Source organism: Chelonia mydas, chromosome 7 (genome assembly GCF_015237465.2).
Source record: "Chelonia mydas isolate rCheMyd1 chromosome 7, rCheMyd1.pri.v2, whole genome shotgun sequence".
Lineage (NCBI taxonomy): Eukaryota > Metazoa > Chordata > Testudines > Cheloniidae > Chelonia > Chelonia mydas.
In genome coordinates this window covers 23605937-23633857 of record NC_057853.1, presented here as the reverse complement: position 1 = coordinate 23633857, position 27921 = coordinate 23605937, and the positions used below count along the sequence as shown (strand labels likewise).

At 54.6% G+C, this 27921-nt stretch overlaps 1 protein-coding gene across 5 annotated transcripts; it reads left to right on the top strand.

Moving 5' to 3' along the window:
• Positions 1–4: 4 nt before the first annotated feature.
• On the top strand, positions 5–27658 carry SLC26A6 (solute carrier family 26 member 6). 5 transcript variants are annotated; one of them, XM_037905351.2, is made up of 20 exons: positions 5–84; positions 4031–4214; positions 5031–5170; positions 5662–5772; positions 6525–6700; positions 7815–7979; positions 9341–9493; positions 10800–10882; positions 11063–11210; positions 11446–11559; positions 12147–12224; positions 13967–14062; positions 14903–15009; positions 15447–15516; positions 16716–16808; positions 17400–17504; positions 24023–24238; positions 24852–24906; positions 25593–25729; positions 26343–27658. In XM_037905351.2, exons 2-20 carry the CDS (start codon positions 4075–4077, stop codon positions 26364–26366), a joined length of 2211 nt encoding a protein of 736 aa, XP_037761279.2. In that variant the 5' UTR covers positions 5–84; positions 4031–4074; the 3' UTR covers positions 26367–27658. The 5 variants fall into 5 exon arrangements, with proteins under 5 accessions (XP_037761279.2, XP_043407676.1, XP_043407677.1 ...); XM_043551741.1 differs by lacking the exons at positions 5–84; positions 24023–24238; positions 24852–24906; positions 25593–25729; positions 26343–27658 and adding an exon at positions 3047–3226 and having other exon boundaries at positions 6525–6685; positions 17400–18217; XM_043551742.1 differs by lacking the exons at positions 5–84; positions 24023–24238; positions 24852–24906; positions 25593–25729; positions 26343–27658 and adding an exon at positions 3047–3226 and having other exon boundaries at positions 11494–11559; positions 17400–18217.
• The last annotated feature ends 263 nt before the right edge of the window (positions 27659–27921 follow it).

The following is a 27921-nucleotide window of genomic DNA, read 5'->3' as shown; positions in this document are numbered from 1 at the left end:
TCACAGTCAAGTATTAATAGTGGGAAGGAGAGTGTACACTTCACTGGAGGGCTGTCAGGCACAGCAGCTCGCATCCCACATCAGGTAAGCACCAGCAATCGTGGGAGAGAGTCTTCTTCCGGTGAGGGGGAGAGCTGCAACTAGCCACCGGGCAGAGGGGCACCTCACCCAGCAGGAGAATTGCTCCAGCCATCTCAGCATAGCACCAGGAGCAGCTCATCCGGGTCTCAGGTTCACTGTATCTGAGCTGAGTGTGCACAGAGCACCTCCATTACCTGTCCCTAGGGCTGTGCCCCAAATCATGGGAGGTGGGACACCCCGTTAGCAGTCATGGGGGGCTATGCTCCCGTCTCCATGGGGTATGAGAGCCCTAGATGCAGATGGTGGATTTGTGTGCGGAGGGGTTGTCAGGGGGTTGTCATGCAGCTGTTGTGATGTGTCCCACTTTGGCCCCTGGCCTCTGCCAGAGCAACCAGGCAGTAGTGACGTTTGGCACGCAGCCCACTGGAGCAAGGCTCCTAGGCAGGAGACCCCAGCCTAAAGTAGCCGTGCTGCCATTCCCCCTTGGGCTGGCGCCTGGGCTCTGAAATCCGGCCGGGAAGGGCTCTCCGAGCCCGAGTGGGGACAGCTACGCTGCTATTTTTAGCACCGTAGTGCGAGCCTAGGGTAACCATCCATCCTTTATTTTAAGGGACCTCCTGCACCGTTTTAACATTAAATTGAAGCTTGTGAGACTTGTATGGTGTGGTGGAGGGCAGTAGGAATGTACACATGAGGAAAAAATACACAATGTGCTGAGGGAAATGGTGTTTCCCTAAAACCGCCCATAAAATAAACCCTTGTCCCTCATGTGGTTTCCCTTTATTTCTATCTCCCCCCCCCCGCCCCTCCCCACACACACACAAAAGGGGCTCACCCTACGCAAGCCCCAGGAGTCCCAGTCCATAGACTTGGCCTCTGCGTCTCGCCGCCAGGATGGGGGTGTGTGTGCAGTGTAGATGTGCCATCAGACCCTGAGCACGGAGAGCTGGCTCTGCCCAGCCCCACGGGACGGATGGGTTAGGCTCTCCCTGAGCTAGGCTGGCTGGGAAGGAAATAGCCCACTTCCTTGATCAGCCCTGTCGCTGCGAGGAGCTGGGGCACCACAGGGAAGTATCCCCACCGTGCCCTGCTGCGACTGCCTTCACTGGGATGCTGGTGTGAAAGCAAGGGGCCTGACTGCTGTACGAAGGGGGTCCCTGGGGAACGTCCCAGCTGGCGACACTGCCCTCCTCCAGGTCCCCAGCGGAGGGCACGCTGGGGGGCTGCCTGCGGGCAGACACAGTACATCATGCCCAGCTATTTGGGGCTGTGCTGTGCCCCACAGGCAGCTGTGGACCCTAACCCCAACCTGCGCTGTGCTTGCTGTGCAGGGATGCCCCTTACATAAAGGATGGGTGGTTACCCTGGGCTGGCACAATTGCGCTAAAAATAGCATAGCTGTTCCCACTCAGGCTCTGAGAACCCTTCCATCTCTCCTCCCCATGCTGGCTGGGTTTCAGAGCCCAGGCACCAGCCCGAGCAGGAATGGCTGCACTGCTATTGTAGCCCTGCGAGGCCCCTGGGGAGCTGTGCAGGCCAAGCTCTCCTTGGCGGCTGTAGCTCTAAACCTCGAGCAGGGATCACGCCTTGGGCGAAGGGCTGAGCTCATTTGCTGCTGTGTGTGTGTGTGGGCAGGGGGTCTCATGAGGGGCTCAGAGCAAGGAGAGGAGATTGGCCAGGCCTTGCCACTCCCACAGCCAAATGGGCTCTGCCTCATTCCTCTGGGGCCTGCCACTGTGCACTATGTACCTGAGCCCTGCCCTCTGGCTGGGCGGCTCCCACCTACCCGAGGTCTGGCCTGTGTGAAATGGAGCAGCGGACTGAGCCCAGGGCCAAGAGACAAACAGTCGCTCTTGGGAGCAGGGCCTGCTGCACCTCCCACCACCCTGCAGCCAGGGCTTAACAATGGCAACAGATGCCAATGGCTGGCTGTGCCTGTCCCTCCCATGACTCCTCCAGGGAAGCCAGGCTCTGCCTGCAGAAATGGAGACTCCAGGGTTGCCGCTCTGGTCCCTTTCACCAGCACTGAACTCACCTGGCAACTAAAATCCTTGCTAATTCTGACTGGAGAGGGGTGTGTGCATGCATATGTGCATCCACTTGTATATCTGAACATGCACGGGGGGAGGTAGGGGGGAAGGTATAGGTACACAGCTGGACATGTGAGTGTTTGGGGGGTGTGGATATAGGTACACAACTGTATGTATGTGTTGAGGGTGGGTATAAGTATGCAGCTGTGCATCTGTGAGACTTAGGGCCAAGGGTGGAGGGTATAGGATCACAGCTGTATCTGTATGCATCTGAGGGAAGGGGAGCCGTGGATATGGATACACAGCTGTACATGTATGTGTCTGAGAGGCAGGTGTGGAGGTATAACAGCTGTACCTGTGTATGGCTGGTGGTGGCAGAGGGTGTAGGTACACAGCTGTACATGTGTGTATATGGGGGGGCAGATGAGGGAATAGGTACACAGCTATACATGTGTGTCTGGGGGATGGGGATGGAGGGTATGGGAACACAGCTGTACATGTGTGTCTGAGGATAGGGGGTAGAGGCTATAGGTACACAGCTGTATGTGTCTGAGAGGAGGGGATGGAGGGTATAGGTACACAACTGTACGTGTGTGTCTGAGGGGAGGGGATGGGTAACCCACCAATGGCTGCTGAGAAAGTCAGTTACTTTTGCTGAGAACAAAAACCCGTCATGTGAAAAGTGCAAAGTCTGAAGGTGCAGGCTCAGCACGGGACTGTCCTGTGGAGCTGGACTGGCTGCAGGGAGCCTGTTCCTGGCCTCTTAAGGACAAACAGTGACTGCTGGCATACGCTAGACAGAGCAGCCACCCACTTGGGTGTTTGCACTTGCACTCGGGATGCAGTGATCCCCAACGGACCATCCCCTAGTCCAGAATAGCTGGAATACATAGTACACTGACCATGCACCCTCCAGCCCCTGGGCCTGCCCTTATGCCAGGGACTGAAAAGAGGGCAGTGAGTGTAGGGCCCACACTGTAGCCAGGATGCAGCCCAGAATCACTCTGGATTTGCCCAAGGACCACCCCTCGCACTCCTCTCAGCCCAGCTGCTGCTCCTCCTCAGCCACCAGGACCTGGGACAGTAGAATCATTTCCAAAGCAGCCAGCTGTGAGGTAATGAGCATCCGGCTGCAACTTCCTTGCAGGATCAGACTGAAGGAGCAGGCTGGGCTTGGCACCGACTCCAGCCTGGAGCTCTGCAGTGACGTGGCGCCTGGGCTGCAGTGTTCCAGGGGGTGAGATTTGGGCCCAGATTCTGGTGCAGGAACAGGAGTGGGAGAGAGGCAGGGAGCTCCCCCTGCCAAATCCTGGTGCCTTGTGCCCCCTAATCATAAGGTGCAGGGGAGTCACAGCACCAGCAGCCTGAAGGGGCAGGGCCTAGATCCATCTACACTGCTAGTGGCCTAGGGCTGCTCCAAGGGAGTAGTTCTGCTCCTGAATGCCCTGCCCCAGTGCCCCCAAAGTGAGTGTGCCTACCGGTGTCCTCCCCAGACAGCAGGCTCCATGCTGCGCTGCCCCCAGCACTGCTGAGCTCCCTGCACCCGCACTGAACCCTGGCTCTCTCCTGGCCCCCCATAGCTTCTGGGAGCTCCCAAAGGCTGGGCCTCTCCTTGGCTCCTGGGGTCAGAGTCTAACTGTGGGTGTGTGCCAGGTCACACCAACCCACTGGATCCCTCAGCAGCTTTAGACTCTGGCTTTAGCTGGCGATGGGGCGGTGGAGACGGCACAGTTCCTCAGCTTGAGGGGAAACAGCTCCCTGAGGGGCACCAGTGGCCTGGGTGCTGTGCCAGAGGGACTCTCCCGCACACAGGGCTGAACTGGCCTCCAAGCAGTGGCAGCAGAGCATGGGCAGGGACAGGCGTCCCCCATGGGACAGTAGCACTGCCAGCACTCAGCCCATCTCCCCTTCTCGCCTAGCCTGAAGGTCGCGCAGGAGTGCAGTTGGGGTTGGTGCTGTGGCGATGGAGCAGAGTGAGCTGCGGCGCCGCCCCTGGGCGTCCCAGGCAGACCGCAAGGTTCTGAGCGAGGCTGAGCTCGAGGAGATGGCACCGAGAACCCAGGCTCCGCGGCCATCTCTCTGCAGCAGGGTCTGGGACGTAAGGTAGGAGGCGCTTCACACACCTTCCCAGTCACTGGACAGGGGGAAGTGGCACAAGGGGGACAGTGTTACCGCCCTGTGGGTCGCTGATAGGGGTTTTACGACCCTGGCAGGGTGCTTTGCCTTTGCCTAGCCAGGCTCCCACTGTCTCCTGCCCCATCCATATGCAGGGGCCCAGGGCCGAAATGGCTCTTGTCTCCAGGAGAGAGCACTGTGTTTGGGACTGCCCAGCACCAGGCCCCAAAGCTGGAGCCAGAGAAGGGGGAAGGGGTGTAAAGGCACCAGCCCCTGGGCCTGGGATGCACCTATGCCATGCTTGCCCTTTGGACCATGCCCTCTGGTGCGCGGGAGCTGTTATTCCTTGACTCCACACACAGCCGAGTGCCAGCCAGGTGGAGAGTGCTGTGCGCCAGGCATCCCCGCAGCGCATGCTGGGCCCCTGGCCAGTCCCAGGGCCGAAGGGGCAGGAAGGCCAGGGAGGCCCTGGGCCAGTATTCTGCATGGGCCTTTGCCACCACTGCACGCGGACTTGGCAAGGTGTTTCTAAAGCTTCAGTTTGGTTCTCCAGTCCCTGCTGAAGGGGCCCCTCAGAGGGAGGCATTGGGAGGGAGTCCAGGAGTCCCACAGGGGGTGTTTGGGATGGACTTTAGCGGATATCAGAGTGCTCTCAATGCATTTACTGCGGGGCTAGACCCCAGCCCAGGCAGGGGAGGACTCTGCCAGGGCACGGATCCCCTTGCTCCAGCCTGCCTGACTCTGTAGGGCCCTAGTGCAGCCTAGAGCTTTCTCCTCAGTCGTGGCTTCCCCACCCTCCCCCAGGTGCTCATGTGGCGCTGCCAAGTCCCTTCTCTTCCGGTTCCTGCCGGTCCTGAGCTGGCTGCCCCGGTACCCAGTCAGGGACTGGGTCCTCGGTGATATTGCCTCGGGGTTCAGTGTGGGAATCATGCACCTCCCCCAGGGTAAGTACCACAGCCCCCACCCCTGCCATGGGAGTGCCTGCAAACACATTCCTCTGGGGGTGATCGCTCTGGGGCGCAGCCAGGCGTCTCTCATCCCTTTCGCCTGTGGGCCAAAGGCTGTAGCCCTGCGGTACATGCTGTAGGCATGGGGGAGGAGTATATCTTTAGGGGTTCATGTGTATGGGCGGGCGCAAGGGTGGGTGAAGAGTGCGGTGGGTCTGGTGTTAGTGTGTGTGGAGAGGGGCAGGGAGCTGGGGTGGGGTGTGTATGGGACGGGGGAAGGGTGGGATGGCATGGGGGAAGGCAGGGTGTGTAAGGGGTGGGGCAGGATGGGGAGGGCAGGGAGCTGGGGTGGGGTGTGCATGGGACGGGGAGGATGGGGAGCTGGAGTGGGCTGTGCATGGGATGGGGGAGGGTGAGGAGCTGGGGTGAGGGTGTAGGGGATGTGGGGGAGCCTCTAGTAACTCTCCTGCCTGCATTTCTGTGTCTAGGTTTGGCCTATGCACTCCTGGCAGGGGTGCCTCCCGTCACCGGCCTCTATACATCCTTATATCCTGTCGTCCTGTACTTCCTGTTTGGGACATCTAGGCACATTTCAGTGGGTGAGCAGGCAGTTGGGCAATTGGGGTGAGCCAGGGTGCCCAGGATGGGGGTCTGTGGGTGAGGGGAGGCAGGGGGCTGTGGGTGAACCGGGGGTGCCCAGGATGGGGGTCTGTGGGTGAGGGGGAGCAGGGGGCTGTGGGTGAGCCGGGGGTGCCTAGGATGGCGGGGCTCGTGGGTGAACTAGAGATGCCCAGGATGGGGGGCTTGTGGGTGAGCTGGGGGTGCCCAGGGCAGGGGCCTGTGGGAACCTTGCACTCCTGCATCGGCAAGGAAACAAAAGTGGCCAGAGCCAGGAGCGTAGAGCATGAAAAGCAGGAACCTCCCCCTAACCTATGCTCACAGCTCAGACTCAGGCCCACACATTCACCACTGCCAGGGAACTGGCCAGGTTCGCGCCCCCCCCCTTCCCCCCCAGGACTGGAGGAGTGTGCACACAGCCCTCTCTCTGCCCACACAAAAAGCATTCAGCAGTTGCTGTGCCAGCAGCCATGCGCCCCCCTGTGGGCGATTCTTGCACATCCCTAGCTGAGCGCTCAGAGTGACGCCGTGAGCCAGATCCAGATGAGTGAGCAGCTGGGTAGCTGTGCTGGCTACACGAGGGAGCCCCTCCACTGGTGATAAGCAGAGACACCCTGGGTGTGACCCCGCTCCCAAGAGGATGCAGGGTGGGCAGGTCTTGGCTATGCATCATCTGCCAGGGCACAGGCCTGAGTTGGCGACTCCCATGACCTCACCGTGTGCCTCCACGCAGGTCCCTTCGCTGTCATCTCCGTCATGATTGGCAGCGTGACAGGCTCGCTGATGCCCAACAGCAACTTCATGGATCCGGTCAATGGCACGAATGAGACAGTCCTCAACGAGGCAAGGAGAGACAGCGCCAGGGTGGAACTAGTGGCTACACTCACCATGCTGGTGGGTATCTTCCAGGTGAGCAGGGTGCTCCGGGGGAGGCAGGAGACTGGGCCAGGATCCCGGCTGGGTTGTTTCCGAAGGCTGGTGGATGGGCAAAGCCAGGGTTCAAGGGGTGGAGGTGGTCAGTACACCCTGGGACATTGACAGATCCAAGTCAGAGAGGGCCATGCCGTCCAACCCCCTGACCAGGCCTGACCTCTCTGTGCTGCTGGGCTCATGCTCCCTGCTCTGTTTTCCTCCTTTGGGCCTCAGCTGCTCCCATTTCCCCCCCAGGGCAGGTGAACAGCGTGGGCAGGGGGCATTCCTCCTCCACCCCCCAGCACCAAGACCAGCCTGCTGCTCACATCACGTCTCTCAGTGGCTGGGCCCTACTGGAAGGGCACAAGCTGCACTTACCCTTGGAGACCTCGAGCTGGTCCTCGGGGAGATGCCACGCAGCTGATTCCTGAAGGGTCCATCCTGGCACCAGTCCAGAGGCTGGGCTCACTGCAGCCCCCTGGTGATGTTTGTGAGCCCCTCCCAGTGCAGGATTGGGGACACTGTCCCTCCCTGAGGCTGATTCCTGCTTCGCTTGTGGCTAGGCCAATCAGCATGGTGTGTGAAGTGAGATCCCCACTCTCAGTCCCACCAGCCTGGGAACCAGGGGTCCCAGGTTCTGCCCAGCACACCAGACTTCTGTGTTGTCCCCCATCCTTTCCAAAGGTTGCTACCCCAAACAGCCACCTGGTCAAGTGCTAGAGATGTCATTGAGCCTCCCTGTGTACTCTGCTGCATAGACTGCCCTGAGCACAAACCACAGTTGTGCAGCTTGGGTGCCCCCTGGGCTGGCCCTCCCAGCACTGACCCTTGCAAGTTCTGTCCCACTGAGCTTGCAGGGCAAGCAGAGGAGGCGCTGGGCATCCCAGCCCAGGGCTGTTGGGGCAAAAATACAAGTGTTCTCTTTGTTCCTCAGGAAAACTGAAAGAGGTGGCAGCCTGGTAGTTGTAGTTCTGTCCCCCAAGCCTTGTAGCTCTGCCCAAGGCGACCCTTATGTTTAGCTATGCCCCACCATTCCCAGACGAGGCTGGCGTCGGGGTGAGAACCCTACGAGAGGAAGTTGGTTGCCGACGATTGCTGGGTCTCTTTCCAGATAGCCCTGGGGATGCTGCAGTTCGGATTTGTGGTCACCTACCTGTCCGAGCCCTTGGTGCGGGGGTACACCACAGCCGCTGCCGTCCACGTGCTGGTCTCCCAGCTGAAGTACGTCTTTGGGGTGGAGGTGGCTGAGCAGTCAGGGCCATTTTCCATGTTCGCTGTAAGTAGAGCCCAGCTAGGGCAGGTGGCAGGTGGGGATGGGGGGATTTAACTGTTCCCCAGCGCTGATCCTACATCTCCTGTTACAGAACACTTTCAGACAAGAGGTGTGGGTGCACAAACACATTCTCTGGGGCTGCACACAGTTTGGAGAACCCCTGGGGATCCCCAGTGACAAAACAGACTGATGAGTGCAGACATTCTTAAGGGCCAAACCCTGGTCCCCTCCCTCCCTCAGTTTTACTCTTGTTGACTTTCATGGGAATTTGCCTGAATCAGGAGCTCAGGATATGGTCCACTTGTTCCATCCATAAAATGAAGGAACATCTGATAGGGACAAAATTTTGTATTTACTGGAGGGATAGCTCAGTGGTTTGAGCATTGGCCTGCTAAACCCAGGGTTGTGAGTTCAATCCTTGAGGGGGCCATTTATGGATCGGGGCAAAAATTGAGGATTGGTCCTGCTTTGAGCAGGGGGTTGGACAAGATGATCTCCTGAGGTCCCTTTCAACTCTATGATTCTATGAAAGCTGCGAACCAACCCAAACTGCTGGCAGCTGATTGGTAAATAGGTGTCATGTGCCAGATCTTAGTCACATGGAAGGGGACCAAGCTCCTCATATTTTATATAACCAGTTCCGCAGCTGATGTCAATGGTCATAGCTGCATGGACTTCAGTGGGGTCCATTGGCTTCAGTGGAGCTATGACCACATACACCAGCAGGGGATCTGCTGCCCCCAGGATTTTGGATGCTGCCACTAACATTTTCTGATAAATCTCTTAACCATGGAAGAATCCAGTCCTGCCACTTTCCCAGAGGAGCAACGTTTGCTAATGGGGTTTGCTGGGGTCAGACTGGGCTGGGATTTCCAAGGGGAGCAGTGTTTGCTAACAGGGACCTGTGCTGGGGCCAGACCAGGGCTGATGGGGTCTGCATTGGGGCTATATGGGATGGGGGGTCTCTTCAGCAGCTGGGATTCCCCTAGAACTCCCAGGCGAGTAGTGCTCCCTGGGTGTTCACTGGGGTAAGGCAGTGACTGGGCTTTCTCGGGCTGGTTTTCCTTGGGATGTGGCCAGTGCAGCACCCTATGGGTATGCAGTCTGTATTACTTACTGTATCGCACTAGTACTTGGCGACCCCAGCCGCCAGAGGCCCACTCTGTGCGAGTTGCCAAATGTACACAGGGGATGACAGGACCCCTGCCCGGGGGATAGCACAGCCAGTGCTGAGATGTGAACGTGGGCACGTACTGACGTTCTCTGGTTCCACGGGACGTAGCCAGTGGGTGGCCCCTCTGCACCGGGGCTCTGTCTCCTGAACGGATTCGGTGTCATGGTCTCCCCTCCTCCTCTCCCTGTAGGCCTTCATTGAGATCTGCACCAAGCTGCCACAGACCAACATGGGCGCCCTGGTCACTAACCTGATCGCCATGGTCACCAGCCTCCCTGTCAAGATGCTCAGTGCCAAGTTCGCCTCCAAGCTCCCCATGCCCATCCCCATAGAATTCATCATGGTAAGGAGGGGTGTGTCACGAACTGCATGGCATCCAGAGCCCCCAGCCCCATGGGGCTCCGCACAGGGCAGGCTGTCACCCCACAGAACAGGGTCTCGGCTCTCTGCTGGGTGCCTGTACTGGTTGTTGTTTAGTGGCTGCCCCTTCCTCCCTCGTGCTAGTGTTTCATCTCCTCTGGTGAGGCCGGGAGGTTTTGGCACTTGGGTAGGTTAGGCAGCGTGGCCCGAAGATGGCTAGGTTTTGGCTTAGTTTCACTGCTGGTGTTCCAGATGCAAGCCCTGGTTTTCCTAGAATGCTTCCCCCAGCGGGTGTGTGCTGGGGCCAGCCAGGGAGTGGGCTGTCTCTGGCTGAGATTTTCCTGGGATTGTCTAAGGCATGGGTTCTCAAACTGGGGGTCATGACCCCTTGAGGTTGCAAGGTGGTGACGTGGGGATTGCGAGCAGTCAGCTCTATGGGGCTGACAGCCCCGAGCCCCCATTAAATTAAATGAATCCCCCTCCCCTCTGTTTTCAGTGTATAAGGGGGGGGTCACACTCAGAGGCTTGCTGCGTGAAAGGGGTCACAATACAAAAAGTTTGAAAACCACTGGTCCAAGGAGAGCAGTTTTCGCTAGCAGGGGCTGTGCCAGGGTCAGGGCTGCTGATGGGCTCCTCTTACATCAGCTGCCAGGAGAGGCGCAGCTGGGAGCACCCAGAGCCAGGTCTCTCAGCCAGAAAATCCACTGGCCCCAGGGGTGACAATTGCATTCATAGCCCAGAAGGGCAGCCCTATCGCCTACCATCTGCAGGTCCCCGGGTTAAATCCGGCCCAGGCTAGCTGTGCCTGTTGGTAGTGCATAATGAGTTCAGTTCCTATTGGACAGCCAGCCCCTCCCCAGCCCAAACCCACAACCAGGCCTGAGTGGCCCCTGCTTGTCTCTGGGTGAAATGGGTCATGGAGACTCAGCTGCCCTTGGCTACTCCATGGGGCCATGGGCACTGTCTGGGGTTCTCTGCTCACTGTCCCCATCCCATCCCCTCCTGAAACCCTTCACCTGGTCTGGTTCATTTCAAAGTGCTCCGGGTCTGGTTTGTTTGTTTTTTGTCTGATTCTTGGACCTGGGGCTCTTCCCTTGGTTGGGGGGATGCACTTAGCTGCTGGTGGGCTCTACCCACCAGTCTGGGGTTTTCAGCTAGGCTGGCCCCTTTCATTGACCCCCTCCAAGGAGGGCCCTGCACAGACCCCTGCACGCATCTGCTGTTCTCTATCAGGCTCATGGGGGTTGCAAAGTAGGGACACTCTGCCTCACACCGTGCCTTCTTTTCAGATCGTCGTCTCCACGGGGATCTCCTATGGAGCCAGCCTGAAGACCAAGTTTGGGATTGCTGTTGTGGGCAACATCCCCAGTGGGTGAGTGAGGGTGCAGCCTGGGCTCTTTAGCAGGCACTTCATTATGGGCAGAGAATGGCACGTTTTTCTGCTACAGCCTCTGTGACATGGGGCTGGCGCGGCGGGGCTGTGCTGGGGGAGCAGGCTGTCATCCCTGAGGGAATGCCCTTTTCCAGCCAGGTTTCCTTTTCTTGGCTGCAGGATGAAACCACCAGTGGCTCCCAATGTCAGCTACTTTGGGCAGGTGGCGGGCAATGCCTTTGCCATCGCCGTGGTGGGCTATGCCATCTCCATCTCCATGGGCAAGATCTTTGCCCTGAAGCACGGCTACAAGGTGAACAGTAACCAGGTGAGGACCCCACTACGCTCTGGGCTCTCCCTTCCAGCCTCTCTTCCCTTTTTTTTTTTTATTCTTTGTTTTTGTCATCGACACCTGCACTCCCCAGGAATCTGAGTCTGAGCAGTGCCCATCCCTCTCTTCGGGGTCTCTCATGACACCAGGCGGGGGCCTGCTCCGCTTTGCCCAGCAAGGGCTGGAGCCTCCTTGCAGTTCCTGACCCCTCGCACTGCTTTGCCCCTTGCAGGAGCTGTTCGCCTTGGGGATTTGTAATTTTGTGGGCGGCTTTTTCCAGTGCTTCAGCATCAGCTGCTCCATGTCCCGGACCCTGGTGCAGGAGGCCACTGGAGGAAACAGTCAGGTGAGTCCCATAAGGCTGGTATTCCTGTTAATTTCAGCCCTGAGGAATCCTGGAGGATTCCAGCATGAGGCAAGGAAGCTTCCCCTATCATCTCTGGCCTGACTGGGAAAACCCCAGGAAGGTGGTGTGGAAAACCAGGTAGGGTGTTAATCAATGGTGACAGTGGGCGGTGGACGGGCGGTAATTACCCACCATTCATGGGCTGGATCATCTGCCAGACCAAATGAGTAGTTAAAGGGTTAATTGTTTTTTGATGCTCCACTGGGAGCAGAGAGCTGGGGGCAGTGGGGCAATTCTCATAAATAACTCCCATCCGCAGGGCAAGGGCTGCCTGTCATTTGCTCTGGCACTCGCAGAGCTGATGGGAACATGAGAGAGGGCCTAAGGGGGACATGCTGGATCACCAGCCAGACACCTTCCTACATGAGCTTGCCTGCATCCCCTTTTCGCCCAGCATGCTCTCTCCGGGGCCAGCATGGTGCCCATTACCTCAGACACAACATACAGGTGGTGTCTCTGCATGGGAACTGGAAATGTCCATGCACACCTGTCCCTTCTCTCACTGATCTCTCCTCTGTCTTCTCCAGGTGGCCGGGGTTATCGCCTCACTTCTCATCTTGGTGACCATTTTGAAGATTGGGCAGCTCTTCCAAGACCTACCCAAAGTATGTATTGTCCTAGCCCTGCCTGCCTCTGCCTGCCTTCCTGCCTCTTCGCCCGTCTGTACAGTTACCCTGAGTCTCCAGGCCCATTACAGCTACTGGCACCATTTATAGATCAGCCCATGAAGGACAAAAATGGGCCACAAGTCCTATAAAAATATAGGGACAAGTGAGTTCCCATAGTTGGTCCATCCTCTCTAGTATCCTCCTCTGCCACACTGGATCAGATCATTGGTTCATGCATCCTCTCTAGTATCCTCCTCCGCCGCACTGGATCAGATCATTGGTGCATCTATTACAGTGTCCCTCCTCTAGCACTATCCGGCATTTGAGGCATCACAGGATGACAGATAAATCATCCATAACCCTTCTATCCAGTTGTGTGGTGCAGTGACACACAGAGAAATGCAGGAGTCCAGATAGCACTGTCACGGTTCCCTCCCCACTCTGAACTCTAGGGTACAGACGTGGGGACCCACATGAAAGACCCCCTAAGCTTATTTCTACCAGCTTAGGTTAAAAACTTCCCCAAGGCACAAATCTCTATTTGTCCTTGGTCTGAGGTATGCTGCCACCACCAAGTGATTTAACAAAGAACCAGGGAAAAGGACCACCTGGAGTTCCTCTTCCCCCAGCAATCCCCCCAAGCCTTTACACCCCCTTTCCTAGGGAGGCTTGAGAATAATATCTTAACCAATTGGTTACACAGTGATCAAAGACCAAACCCCTGGGTCTTGGAACAATGGAAAAATCAGTCAGGTTCTTAAAAGAAAGATTTTATTAAAAAGAAAAAAAAGAAAGGTAAAAATCATCTCTGTAAAATCAGGATGGAAAATACTTTACAGGGTATTCAGATTCAAAACACAGAGGATTCCCCTCTGGGCAAAACCTTAAAGTTACAGAAAACAGGAATAAACCTCCCTCTTAGCACAGGGAAAATTCAAGGTACAGAAAACAGGAATAAACCTCCCTCTTAGCACAGGGAAAATTCACAAGCAAAACAAAAGCTAAACTAATCCGCCCTGCCTGGCTTACCTATACTGGTTGCAATATTGGAGACTTGGATTAGGATGGGTTGGAGAAGATGGATTTGTGTCTGGCCTCTCTCAGTCCCAAGAGAGAACGGCCACAGAAACAAAGAACCCAAAACAAACCCTCTCTCCCCCACCCAGATTTGAAAGTATCTTTTGTCCCCATTGGGTCCTTTGGTCAGGTGCCAGCTGGGTTATTTGAGCTTCTTAACCCCTTACAGGTAAGGAGGAATTTTAGGCTACCCTTATGGTTTTGACAAGTACTCTGCTGCATGAGGCTAGAGTCCCCTTTGTATTACCACAGCTCCCTTAATTACAGGGGGGGTTGTTAATTACCATTTCTCCATTTCTGCCTTTAAAAATCCAGCTGTGTTGTTTGACTCAATGGTCTCTGCAAAAGGGAGTGCCCTAGGTCTCACCTTCCGCTGGCAGGTCATTGTTTCCTTGGCAGCATTTCCCTTCCATCCCTCCCTCACTTTAGCTGAATCACTGAACTGGGGGTCAAAGCCTGAGCTTCCTCACTCAGTGTTTGCTCTCCCCGTCAGGTCAGGTCCCATGTGGAGGGACAGAGTAATAGTGGGGAAGGGCTACCCTTTTCTGTTCAGGCAGGTGCTTGTGGGAAATGCAGGCCCCTGGAGTCATCAGGCTGTGGGGTCCTGGGATGGCCCCGCGGTGCCCGCTGAGTCCTTACAGCTTTGGGGATTTCTCTTCCAGGCCATCTTAGCTGCCATCGTCATTGTGAACCTGAAGGGCATGTTCAAGCAGTTCACAGACCTCCGCATGCTATGGAGGTCCAATCGCATAGATCTGGTAAGGAACACAACTGGCCTTCATGGGCCTTGGACCATGGGGCCTGATTCCCCTGACACAAGCCCCATAGGGCTCTGCCTTTGGAGGGCACAAAAAGGGCAAGTCCTCAGTGCTGCCCTGATCTGGCTCCTGGCAGCCCCTTACTAAGGGAGGTGGCAGTTCCCCCAGGAAACTTGCCAGGCTTGAACTAACTGAGTATAGAATTTGGGCCATAGAAATTTGTCAGAACCAGGACTCTGACTCTGAATCCCAAACCACAGGGACCAGATTCTGGATCTCACAGTGCAGGCCTCTTTCTGCAATGGGCCTGAACTAGAACTCATGCTATCTGGATCCAAATCTAACCCCCATGGCTCAAGCCCATCTCTGCTCTCGCCTTGCTGCATCCCTGGGGGCTTCGGAGCAGGGAACCAGATCCCCACGGGATTCAGAGCAGGGAACTGGATCCCAGCAGCACAGAGACTCTGCAGGCAAATGCAATTGCCAATCTGCACTCAGCATGAGCTTATCCCTCTTTGTACATCAGAGAGAGCGCTTTTAACAAGACGGGGACGTCAGCCAGGACACTGGCATTCCCCTCCATAACCCTTTTCATAGGGCGTCCTGGGATCTCTAACTTCCACCCTGGATTCCCACTAGAGACAGGCAGGCAGGGCCTTGTTTTAACATCTCCTCTGAAGGAAGGTCCCTCCCACAGTACAGCTCTCCCTGGGACTGCATGGCAGCATCAGCATTGGCAGTGATGGCCAGTGCACTAGTGAACGTCACACCGAAATAGCCAGTGTCTACCACAAACCTGTTCCTCTTCCCCAGCACTTACCCTGCCTTTGTCTGCTACAGCTCATCTGGCTCGTGACCTTCGTGGCCACCCTCCTGCTGAACCTAGACATGGGGCTGGGGGTCTCTGTGGCGTTTGCCCTGCTCACGGTCATCTTTCGGACCCAGCTGTGAGTAGCACTGTCCCCATATACCATGCACCTCCCTCTGTGCTCCAGTAAGTGCTACTGAGCGACTAGGAGTACCCAGCCCTGTCTGTATATTCGTGTGTACACCACAGGGGGCTGCTAATGGGCACATATGAACCACTGATGACATCGGCACAGTCTGAGAAGCCCATTTGCTGAAAAGTTGCTATTAATTCTGTACCCCTGCCCACCTTCACCACCCAGGGATGAATCAAAGCCATAACTAATTGCAGCTCATGGGCACGCACAAGGCTTTAGCCTGGTTTAGCACTACTATGACCTCTCACAGCATGGCTCTGTCAGTCTTATATCACCACCAGGTCACTGGGGCGATACTTTGAGTGTAAGGCACAGCACCACTCCCCGAGGGATAGACAGTACCTTTGCTAACCCTGCTCTCTTTCTCTGTCTCCCCTCAGGCCCCGCTACTCCATCCTGGGGCAGGTTTCCAACACAGACATCTACAGAGACATGGTGGAATATAACAAGGTACAAGCAAAAAGAAAAGGAGTACTTGTGGCACCTTAGAGACTAACCAATTTATTTGAGCATAAGCTTTCGTGAGCTACAGCTCACTTCTAACACGGCTGTTACTCTGAAAGGTACAAGCAGGTGGTGAGATAGTTGAGGGAGTGGCCAGAGGGGACCCATGAAGGAAGACAAACCAGCTCCTTTGCTGCTGCTGCTGAATGTATTAGGCAAATCAGGATACTGGGGCCAAATCTGCCATGAGCAGCCAGGGGAGCTGAGATGGGGCACATCCAGTAGTAAAAGGGTTAAAGTCCTTGTCAGGCATTGTCTTTCCCAGAAGGAGCTGGGGATTCCCTGTCTATCTGTACCTGTGAGTACTGGCCTTCAGGGACTGGATGCCACTTTCCCTTCCCCCTGGGGAGGGGGAGCTCCTCCTTTGCAGAGCACTGCGAGTATGCCTGGCACTTTACAAACCCCTAGAAAGCCAGGTCCCCTTCCAGTTCAGCTGTGTAAGCTGCAGGCATTGCTAGTGGTGGGACCCTGTAGGGACTTTGGGGGCTCTAAAGCAGTGGTTCTCAACCTTTCCAGACTACTGTACCCCTTTCAGGAATCTGATTTGTCTTGCCTGCCCCAAGTTTTACCTCCCTTAAAAACTACTTACAAAATCAAACATAAAAATACAAAAATGTCACAGCACACTATCACTGAAAAATGGCTTACTTTCTCATTTTTATCATATAATTATAAAATAAAGTGATTGGAATATAAATATTGTACTTACATTTTCAGTGTATAATATATAGAGCAGTATAAACAAGTCATTGTATGAAATTTTAGTTAGTACTGACTTCACTAGTGCTTTTTATGTAGCCTGTTGTAAAACGAGGCAAATATCTAGATGAGTTGATATACTCCTTGGAAGACCTCTGTATACCCCAGTGCTATGCGTACCCCTGGTTGAGAATCACTGCTCTAAGGGTTGCTGTGAGGGAAGCAGTTCCAAGTACCTGAGGCGGAGCAGCAAAAGAACGGGGAGCCCTCAAGAGGGAGCTGAGGAGGAGGGGAGCCCAGAGATACTGTGGGGCATGGCTTTGCTTTTCTGTGATGTCTCAAGCTCTCCCTATTACTGATCCCCCCCAACCCCCAAGACCCAGAACAGCCCCCACCTCTTTGAGGCAGTGTCCCTCCCACAACTTCCTCCATGCCTTTGTTTCCAGACTGAGGAAATTCCAGGTGTGAAGATTTTCCGCTCTTCTGCCACAGTGTATTTTGCCAACGCTGAGCTGTATGCAGAGGCCCTGAAAGAGAAGGTGAGGCAGGGGCAGAGATGGGCTCACGTAGCACACTCTGGGGCAAGGCCTGACCTCTCTACAGCCTGGTCTCCAGTACCTTGGCCAGGAGATCATCTCAGGCCTGGGGTGCCATTCTCCAGTCTAGCTGGGAGAGCAGCACAGCTGCACAGTCCTGATTCTCTCTGCTCTCATGCTACAGTGCACAGGTTCTCCCTTCCCCAGTATGTAGTGGATCTAGAGGAGCTAATATGGCCTCTATCCTCATAGTGTTGGAGCATCTCACACACCAGCAATGTTCTCCTCACAGCACCCCTCTGAGGTAGGCGGGGAACTGAGGCACAGGCCCAAGGGAGGAATGAACCCCGCTCTCCTGAGTCCCAGTCCATTGCATAAACTGCAAGCCAACCCTTCCTCTCCTGGGCTCTGCTCCCGCAGTTAATCAGTGCTCCAAGCTCTCCTGTTCCCAGAAGCCAAGAAAAGACTGTGGAGGGAGAGAGCTCCATTCTGTGCAGGAACAGCTGCAGGGACTCCCTGCACCATGCACTGGGAAGTGGTTGGGAGAGAGCAGGTCAGTGGCTTCCCTATCCCAGGGAGCTGTATCTTTTGCAGAGTGGCATTAATGTCGATTACCTCATTGGGAAGAAGAAGAAAGCCCTCAAGAAACAGAAGCAGCAGCAGGAGAAGGACAAGAAGGAAGAGGCAAAGAAGAAAAAGGTTCATCTCTGCCAAATGCTTCCTTCTGGGGTTCCCTCCAGTCTCTCTCTTTTTCCTTCCCTTCAACCATATCCTCATCCTCCTCCCTCTGTACATATCTCTCTTGGTCTCCTCCTTCCTCTTTCTCTCTTCTCACTCCCTCTTCCGAGGTCTCCATTCCTCCCAGCCCCCACTTCTCCCTCTCTTTCCCTAATCCCTCTCTCGATAACTGGCTGTCCCTACTCTTCAGAATCAAAGATGGACCCACACTGGAAATGGCTCATCTTTCCCTACTGGGGAACCCAAGGGTAGGCCTTGGCCCCTGGGGAATGTTCCTGAGCCTGACAAGCATTTGTACTCTGATTGGAGCCATCAGGCATGGAAGAGAAAGCCTAGGGAACCACCTGACACTGGAGTTGTGACCAAGGTTGGGGAGGAAGCTGCTGGTGTTAATAATTAAGGAGCCAGTGATTCACTGATTCACTCACATTTGGTGAGTGGTCGGCTATTAGAAACAAGTGCAAGGTGTGATCTTGAGAATTCCAAACTAATGAACCTAATTCAGTGCCAGGACAAATAATGAAAGAGGGACTTATACGCCCCCTACATGGACATGATATGATGGGAACAGACCAGCACACCATCTGTAGAGAAAACCATGCCTCTCTAATTTACTAGAATCCTTTGAGTGTGTCAAGTAAAGAGCAAATAAAGGAAACTCAGTTGGCAAAAGTTATTTGGACTTTCAAAAGGCAAATTCTCTCAGAAGAGGCCATTAGGGACCCTAAGCTGTCATAGGGTGAGCTAAAGTTCTGTCATTGATCAAAACTAGCTGAAGATCTCAAAGCACTTCACAGAAGAGGTCAGATCGTTACTCCCATTTTATGCATGGGGAAACTGAGGCACATAGCTGTGACTTGCCTCAGGTCACCCAGCAGGCAAGTGGCAGAACCAGGAATAGAACCCAGGTCCAGTCCTTTCTCCACTGCTTCTCCTGAATAAATGGTCAATTTTCCATGTTGCAAATGTTAGCAGTGGGGTGCCCCAGAAGCTTCCACTCTAGGCCTGGTGTAGAATATATTTACTAATGGTAATATTCGTAAGGGGAGAGAATGGGGGGTGGGTGTAGGCAGCTAGCTGCCATTGCAGACAGCTCAGCAAAAACCTCCTCTCATTGCACAAGGGCAGTTCTAACAGCAAACGAAATCTTAGGATGGATAAAGCCAACCACTGTATACTGGGTGTCACGGAGTCCCCGGGCGATGCTCTGAAACTGCTCCCCATCAAGCCAGTCAGGACTCTGGGGCAGTCGCCTTCCTGTGAGCAGCCTGTCTTCAGGACACAAAGCTCACACAGCTTCCACCTTCCTGGGTCTGACCTCGGAGCATTCAGCATCCTCTGCCCCTCCGTGCGCTTCCCACAGCGAGTCCGCTCAGGCGGGGCTCCTGGGGAAGCCAGAAAGTCCTGCACCCCAACTTCGCAGTCAGACGTGACTCTCAGCAAGCCAGTAAAACAGAGGTTTATTAAACGACAGGAACATGGTCTAAAACAGAGCTTGTAGGTGCAGAGACCAGGACCCCTCAGCTGGGTCCATTTTTGGGGGGCAGTGAGCCAGACAACCACGTCTGCACTTCACTCCATGTCCCAGCCAGCCCCAAACTGAAACTCCCTCCAGCCCCTCCTCCTCTGGGCTTTGTCCCTTTCCCGGGCCAGGAGGTCACCTGATTCCTTTGTTCTCCAACCCTTTAGCTCTCACCTTGCAGGGGGGAAGGGCCTAGGCCATCAGTTGCCAGGAAACAGGGTGTCAGCCATTCTCTGTGTCCAGACCCCTGCACACACCTGCCCTCTAGGGCTCTGCAATGATCATACACCCTTACCCCACCACCTAGATACTTAAGAACTGCACAGGGGAAACTGAGGCACCCACACACTATTCAGAGGAAACATTAAGAACAGTCCCACTTCGTCACATCTCTCCCCCCTTCGAGATCGAACTGAGCAGGGTCACTTTAGCCGGTGACCTGGGGAAGTTCGAAGCCACCAACGTTCCCATGGATGCCCCAGCATCTCTCCTATTCCTTGGTAGGAGTTACACCAGGCCCTTCCAGTTTCATGCCCTCCCTTAGGTCGGGGGTGGTCGATAGCACTCGCAGGCTACATGTGGGAAGGTTTATGCGGCCCGTGCCCTTTGGCCACCCCAAAACCTCAGGGGGTCAAACTGGGATTGGGTCTTCTCCCCAACAAGCTGGCCAAACACAGCCACTTGGTTTTCGGACTGTTTAACTTTCTTAACAGCTTTCACTTCATCTGAGACCTTCTCAGAGCTATCCACACTGGATCTTTCAACAGGAAAGTCAGTGGATCCATTCACAACAGAAAATTTCTGGCTGTTAGGAACTGAAACTTTCTTGATTAAATCACTTTCACACCCTTCAGTTGCAGTAAACTGCTTGCAAAGACTCCATGAGGATTCCTTTCCCTAGGGCTTTTCTATGCAACAATTCACCCCTCACAGAAATTCTGCTCTTACCCTCTTCACCTAGGGCTTGCTATAGAGGAACACTTTCCTGAGCAACAGCAGATGCTTTCTGGGTCTCCCTTACATCCAGAATTACCTCCAGCCCGTCCGGCGGATTCCTACACAATCCCCTTTCAGGCAAACTTACAGACGTCCTAGATAAAAGGTCAGAAGCATTCTCCTTCCCTTTGCCACACACAAGTTCAGGAATCTTTTCCTTCTTGCTACAGGTTTCCAGACCCTCAGTAGCTAACACAGTCTCATCACCTTCATGCTCTCCTTGTGCCCTGGCTAGGATCTCACCCTGATCAGACAGAGTTGCTACACCCTTTCCCAGTCACACACTAGCAAGAGGCAAAATACAAGCACCAGAATTGTCTGGTCTCTGGGATTTTACATAGACACTAACTGGATGCGACCTAGTTACAGGGCCATTCTCCCAAGCAGACACAAACTTAGGGCCATTCCCTTCCTGGGCTTTAGCTGAATCCAGAACCAACTCTGAGACAACTGCACTACCCTCAACCATCACAGGCTGAAAGGCCCCTTCTGGCTGCTCCACAGACAAAGAAGAGCCGGACACACTTTCTCCTTTCCCAGACACACAGCTTGGGATCTCATTCCCCTTGTCCCAGCACACAAGGCTGGTCACAGACAACTGCTTGGAGATCAGGGTAGCTCCCTCCATAGGCAAGTCAACATCCCTGACGGACACAGGCACGTTTCCTTCACTGTCACAATTCTCCACCCAGCTAACAGGTAAGGGCCAGGGACACTCATCTTCCACTCTCCTCGCCTTCCCACCCTGCTGACTAGACAAAGCCATCAGCTCACAAGGCTGCCTAGGCTCATCCAAACTTTCCTTACCAAGCACCTTGCCACTCCCAACAGATACCCTGCCCTGCCTGTGTCTCCCCCAACTCAACTGGGGTCTCAGCTCCCACTGTGCTCAGCGCTGCCCTTGCTGTCCCAGTGGGGGTAGGCAGCGAGCTCGCTGCTTTCCTCACTGCATCAGAGCCCCATCTCCGGTGTGCAAGGGGGCGGGGAGCGCCAGGGGTCTGGTTACAGGCAGGCAGATAGCCTGAGCCTAGCGGCTCCTCCCTGCTGCCAGCCAGGTCATTTGCATTTTCACTGACCATTTCCCTCTCCACCGATTGGTTCCCTGGATTCAAATTCAAACCCTTGGGAATTACAGGAGCAAGGCCTGGATCCTGTCCCAAAGAGACACAGTCATCCCACAACAGGGTCTCGCAGCTGGTGTCCTGGAGAACCCCAACAACCAGCCAACCCGACCCCTCCTGTGTCTGCACAGGGATCTGGGCCATAGGCAGGGCGAGGGGCTTCGCCCCGGGATCCTCACCCAGCTCACACAGCCCCTCAGCATCTGAGGCTGCACCACCCAGGGCCTGACAACAGTTCTCTCTGTCCCAGGATCTCGCCACCCCAGGAATGTCTCCCCATTGACCATCACCTTCCGCTCCCCCTGGGGGTCCGAGGGGCCTGACTCCAGGAAACTCCACACAGACGTATAGGTTGGGATCAGGAGTGGGAGCCTGTCCACCACCCCACCCATCTGGCTGACGGAGTCTATGGCCTTGGGACCCAGCAAGGGAGCTAGACACCGGGGCTTTTCCGCAGGGTCCCTCTGGTTCAAATCTCCAGCCTGCTCAAAGGCAGTGAGGTGGGCATCCACATCCCCCCCCTCCTTAACCAGGGGCAGCAATTTAGTCTCGAGGTTCCCTGTGGAACTGGCCCCCCGGAGGTCTATCCGCACTCACCCCTGGGAGGTCCCCTATGCCTCTCCGCTCCACCACCGCCAGTTCATGCTGCTGCTGCTTCTGCAGCTCTTTCTCGGGCCCTCGCTGTCTCTCACAGTCCTCTTGCTCTCTTGGACTTAGCTCAAATCCCATGCATCTCAGATCCTCCGATGGGGAACCCGATCGTGAAGACCCTCGTCTGGTTGGGGACAGGAGTCTTGGGGATGCCTGGCTACTACTCCAGCTGCTCGATTAACTCTGCTTTGGTGAACTTTCCAGTGCTCAACCCTCTCTTTCTGCACAGGGTTACAATGTCCTTCTTAAGGAGACGGTGACAGGCCATCACTCGGCTCTTCCCAAGTTGTTGTGGACTCACAGGCCCGTGTGCTCTCAGCTCCCCACGGTTTCCAGGGAGAACCCCTAGTGTGCCAGCCCTTCTCGAGGTCACCACCTCTTTGCCAGGGTCAAGCTGCAGACTCCTCCGCCCCTGGGACCACTCGCTGCAATCCCCAGGGGAACCCTGTTACTGCAAAAGTCCTTCTCTCTGGTCACACACTCCCAGGGGTTAACCGCCCCCTGAAACCGTCTCTCTCTGAATCTTCAGCACGCCTGGTCCCCGTCAATCCCCCTTCGTTTTACTGCTCCCCAGTCACTTACTGCAGGAAGCGCCATGCACGGGGTGCAGTCGATCCCACCGCTGCCACCAGTTGTCACGGAGTCCCTGGGCGATGCTCTGAAACTGCTCCCCATCAAGCCAGTCAGGACTCTGGGGCAGTCGCCTTCCTGTGAGCAGCCTGTCTTCAGGACACAAAGCTCACACAGCTTCCGCCTTCCTGGGTCTGACCTCGGAGCATTCCGCATCCTCTGCCCCTCCGTGCGCTTCCCACAGCGAGTCCGCTCAGGCAGGGCTCCTGGGGAAGCCAGAGGGTCCTGCACCCCAACTTCACAGTCAGACGTGACTTCAGCCAGCAGTAAAACAGAGGTTTATTAGACGACAGGAACATGGTCTAAAACAGAGCTTGTAGGTGCAGAGACCAGGACCCCTCAGCTGGGTCCATTTTGGGGGGGCAGTGAGCCAGACAACCACGTCTGCACTTCACTCCATGTCCCAGCCAGCCCCAAACTGAAACTCCCTCCAGCCCCTCCTCCTCTGGGCTTTGTCCCTTTCCCGGGCCAGGAGGTCACCTGATTCCTTTGTTCTCCAACCCTTTAGCTCTCACCTTGCAGGGGGGAAGGGCCTAGGCCATCAGTTGCCAGGAAACAGGGTATCGGCCATTCTCTGTGTCCAGACCCCTGCACACACCTGCCCTCTAGGGCTCTGCAATGATCATACACCCTTACCCCACCACCTAGATACTTAAGAACTGCACAGGGGAAACTGAGGCACCCCCACACTATTCAGAAGAAACATTAAGAACAGTCCCACTTCGTCACACTGGGCTAGGGAAGAAACCTCCCCCATGGGCAAGTTATTCCAGAAATGTCAACTCTGGCAGCTTTGTACCTTCTGTTGACCTGCCCATGGTCAGAGACTGGACTAGGCGGCTCACTGGACTGAACCAGGTTCTGCTTTTATGTTGTAACCTATATTGTTCCAAACCTCCTCGCTGGGGTTGACAAGCCTCCTGTGGGGTGATGTGGGCCGTGCAGCTACACCAACCCCTCTTTAACGTTCTCTGTCCCCATCTGGTTTTGGTAACAGAAAACTACCCTCAAGCTCTCAGAGGCATCTGACCCCAGCAGCAATGACTTTGGCTTTGTAGCTATTGACATGGAGACCAATACGCAGGTATTTATCTATGTTGATCTTTAAAAACCCAAGTCCTCACTCAACCCATACCCACAGTGCCTGACATAGTTGAATGTCATGGTAAAATCTCAACCACAATGGTCTTCTCTACCATTAACACAAACCCTCCATTAGCAAGCAACAAAACCCTCCCAGCCCTCAGCCCTTCCTCCTCCCCAGACACCTGGGGAATAAGATATGTCACTAATCTAGGGCTTGGGCCATCTCCCACTCTGCTCTGACATGTGCTGAGGTGATTGGTGTCAGTAGGGGTCAGGGCCTCCGTTTAATGTCTCATTTCAAAGCCTTGTTTTTCAACAGTGGAAATAGATATTTTCCAGACCGCTTTCTCGCTGCCACCTGCGCTGATACGGTGCAGTCAGTCAGTTGACGCTCGTCTGCTATTGGCTGAGGTGCTCCCTGAGGAATGCCATCATCTCATTTGATGCGGGGGGGACTGTTTTCTTCCCCACAGGAGCTGGGGAGTCACTGCAATGGATCTGGTCCTGCAGCGGTTGACTCCAATGGAAGCGAGATAGAGTTGGAGCTCCAAGCCAGCAGCACCCAAAAAGCCTTCAATGAACCCACCCTGGAGTCTTTAGGTCTCAAAAAGCCCAACCTCCACTCCCTCATACTGGACTTCACCCCCGTCAACTTTGTGGATACTGTCTGCATAAAGATCCTAAAGAACGTAAGGGGAAAGGCAGGGAAAATGTCCCAGGCACAGCTGCCCCGGGGACTCTCCTACAGAGCTCTGCAAAGTGGGAGCATTCAGACACCCAGTGCTGGGAACTTGAGTGCCTCAGCGCTGTTCTTCTGCTACCAGCTAAGGTGAAATCTCACCAGACACTGGCTCCAACCTGTCCCCATCCCCTCCCTGATCCCGTCACCCACCACCCCTACCTCTGAGCCATTGCTGTGTGTGACAGAGGAGCTGTTCGCTCCAACATACACACCCACTCCCTCATGTTGGCATTTTAACATCTTCTGCGTCACCTTGTTTGCCCAGGCCTGTCAACTGTAAATTGGGCAACAAGATGTAGAGTATGTTTCACATCCCTAACTTGTCTTCCAGGCAGCCCGCTAGCCCACAGGAGATTGGCTCCAGGTCAGTGGTATCAACGAGCAGCGGGCACAAAGGGGGCCAAGGGGACATCTGGGGCTGCTTTGGGGCAGCTGGCTAGTAACCTCGTACCCCATCCCATTCTGCGTGTGCTGCTGCTGCTGGGCATGGGGCACGGCCCCCAGGGACAGGAGTCTGTGGAGGGGCTTGACTCATCTCTTTGTGCTTGTGTCCATTGCAGATATTCAGAGATTTCCGGGAGATAGAAGTGGATGTGTTTCTTGTTGGCTGCCATGGTAAGGAGGCCTCAAAGCTTGGGTGCAGCAAAGCCGTAGACCCTCTATTTGATAGCAAGTCCTCCCTTCAGGAGGATGTATCTTGTTGCACTGAAATCCCCATCTGCCCTCCCTTGGGGCAGATTCAGGTTCTTGCTTCTGGTTTCACCTTCCCTTGTCTCCTCTCCTCTCCACACCATACCAGCCTCAGATGTTACACAGATGGAAACTGCTCACAGAACTGGTTTCAAATCCAGTGTGACTAATAGTTCAGATCCCATGTTAGGGACCAAATTCAGCCCTGGTGTAAATCCCTCTGAGGTCAACACAAGTCACATCAGCTTCTGCCATAGCTGAATTTGAGCCGGCGTGTGTGCATGGGGAATCTTTCCCAAGCCCCATTCAGGAGATCAGCCCAAGCCCTTACATGTAGGCATAATTCCCAAGGTGCAATGCCAGAGTCTGTTTATACCCCAGAACAGAGACCACATCCAGGGGAGCATTCCTGTTTCCCTGAATTCAGCTTGGATGATTTTGCCAGCACTTCCCAAAGCAAAGAATCCCCAAGGCAAACAGTAAAGAGCGAAGAAAAAGAGAGGTGGTTCTTTGTGTGGAGGGTGGGGGTCAAGGCTGGGCACGTCAGCCAGTCCTCATGCTTTCACTCTAGGATGTCCTGGTGTTATTGTGCCACCTTCTTTCCCCCTCAGCTTCTGTCATTGACCAGCTGGAAAAGGGCAACTTCTTCAGCCAAACCATCACCAAGCACCACCTCTTTGCCTCCGTGCACGATGCTATTACCTATGTCACCAGGGGGAAGGGACAGAACATGCCACAGCCGGTCACAGTAAGCACAGTCTTTCTGCTTCCCTTAGGGAAAAACAGTCTCCCTCATAGTCCACCAGGTTTACAGATGTGAAAGCAGCATTTGTTGCCAGTTGCTGGCCGGCATGCTTCTCTCCACCAGCCATGCCAGCGTGTGTGCCTCCTCTACCCACCCTTGCCTAGCCAATGTGCTCTCTCTCCACCACCACCACTATATCTGCTGTCCTTTTTCTCAACTGCTTCTCAGTTATGCAGACCTCTGAGCAGATTCCTTCATTAACACTACCCCATTCAGGTGGCCTTCTGGGCTACTGCACATGCAGCCGTGCAAGGAAACCAAGTGCATGCCCCGAAACCCTTGAGTCAGCAGGGACTAGGAGACCTGCCGAGGGAAAAAACCCAGCTCCTGCGGGAGAGAGAGACCCATTCTTCAGGCCAGTCAGAGCTGGGAGCACATCATATTGGTCTTGGTCCCCTCCTGCTGGCTGATGAACAGAACAATGTTAATGAGCTGCACCCCACTTTCATCACAATGCAGAGCCTTCGGGTGGTGGTGGGGAAGCCCCGGGAATGTGGAGTTATTCCAGGGAGTTGGGGAAACCAAACCAATCTCTTATTATTATTTGACTTTTTAGACTTATTCCAGCACTAAACTGTAGCCACCAGAAACAGCATCTACTGTCCCCAGGAGCTGAACAGGTGAGAGGGAGCTACCAAGGCACCTTTCCAGAGGACTCTTTGAGCTGGCTGATTTTTACAAGGGCAGGTGACATGGGATTCCCTGCCACTAGGAATCTAGCAGACACAAGATCTCCTACTGCTAAGGATCTGCTTTGGGCACTGGAGACCTGAGATCATCTGCCCTTGGGACCCCACTTAGCTACTGGACAAACTGGGAATCTATCTCAAAGATGAAATCTCCTTCTGCTGGGAATCTTCTCCAGACACAGGAGATCTGGGATCTCACGGGCTTATGAATCCACTTCACACACAAGATTTTCTGCCCCTGTGAATCCCCTCAGACCCAGGAACCATCTCTGATTGTGTCTGTGTGCGTGTGCGGCTCTTTCCCTTGAGTGGTGGTGTCCCTAGTCTCTGTTTGCCAGAAACTGGGAATGAGTGACGGGATGGATCACTTGATGATTACCTGTTCTGTTCATTCCCTCTGAGGCACAGGGCATTGGCCACTCGCAGAAGACAGGATACTGGGCTAGATGGACCTTTGGTCTGAACCAGTGTGGCCATTCTTATGAAATATCACTGGAGAGAAGCTGCACTTGAGAGTTTTCCACTTGACTGTTTAATTAGATGATGCTTTTCAATAGAAACAGACAAACAGTTCTATTGACAGTGCAAAACTTCCTGCAAAGAGCAATACTGAACCAGCCCGCAATCTGGAGGCTATCTAAGATTTTGTCCCCTCCCTGCATCCCATTTCCAACTTTGTGGGTAAAATAACCAAGAGCAAAATCCGACCTTGCCTCATGGGGCAAGCTGTGACTATGCACAGATTTTATTATAGAGAGAGAACAGTAAAATCAGAGTATCACTCTCTGGCGTGCAATCCAGACCAGTAAGGGGTTGTCATCACCTGCCCTGCAACCTTGGGTGCCTCACAATGCTTTGCTGAAACTCCCAATCTGGGCCCCTCACAAACAGCACGCAGGTCACAGCCTGAGTGTCTGTGTATAGCTGCAGCCTGCCAGCATGCTCCAGCCACACCCTGGCTTCCACCAGAATTGGTTACCACTTGCAGGGTGATTCCAACTCACTCCCAGTCCTGGATTTTCCCCAAAGAATGTGTGTTCGGCACCATACAGCCCTTTCCTGGACAGTCCAGATATTAGTCTGTTGTCCCTGTACGAGGTAAATGTACAACAGTTGCTACTTTAACTGGATTCAGAGTAACAGCAGTGTTAGTCTGTATTCGCAAAAAGAAAAGGAGGACTTGTGGCACCTTAGAGACTAACCAATTTATTTGAGCATAAGCTTTCGTGAGCTACAGCTCACTTCATCGGATGCATACTGTGGAAACTGCAGAAGACATTATATACACAGAGACCATGAAACAATACCTCCTCCCACCCCACTCTCCTGCTGGTAATAGCTTATCTAAAGTGATCCCTCTCCTTACAATGTGTATGATAATCAAGTTAGGCCATTTCCAGCACAAATCCAGGTTTTCTCACCCTCCGCCCCCACCCACACAAACTC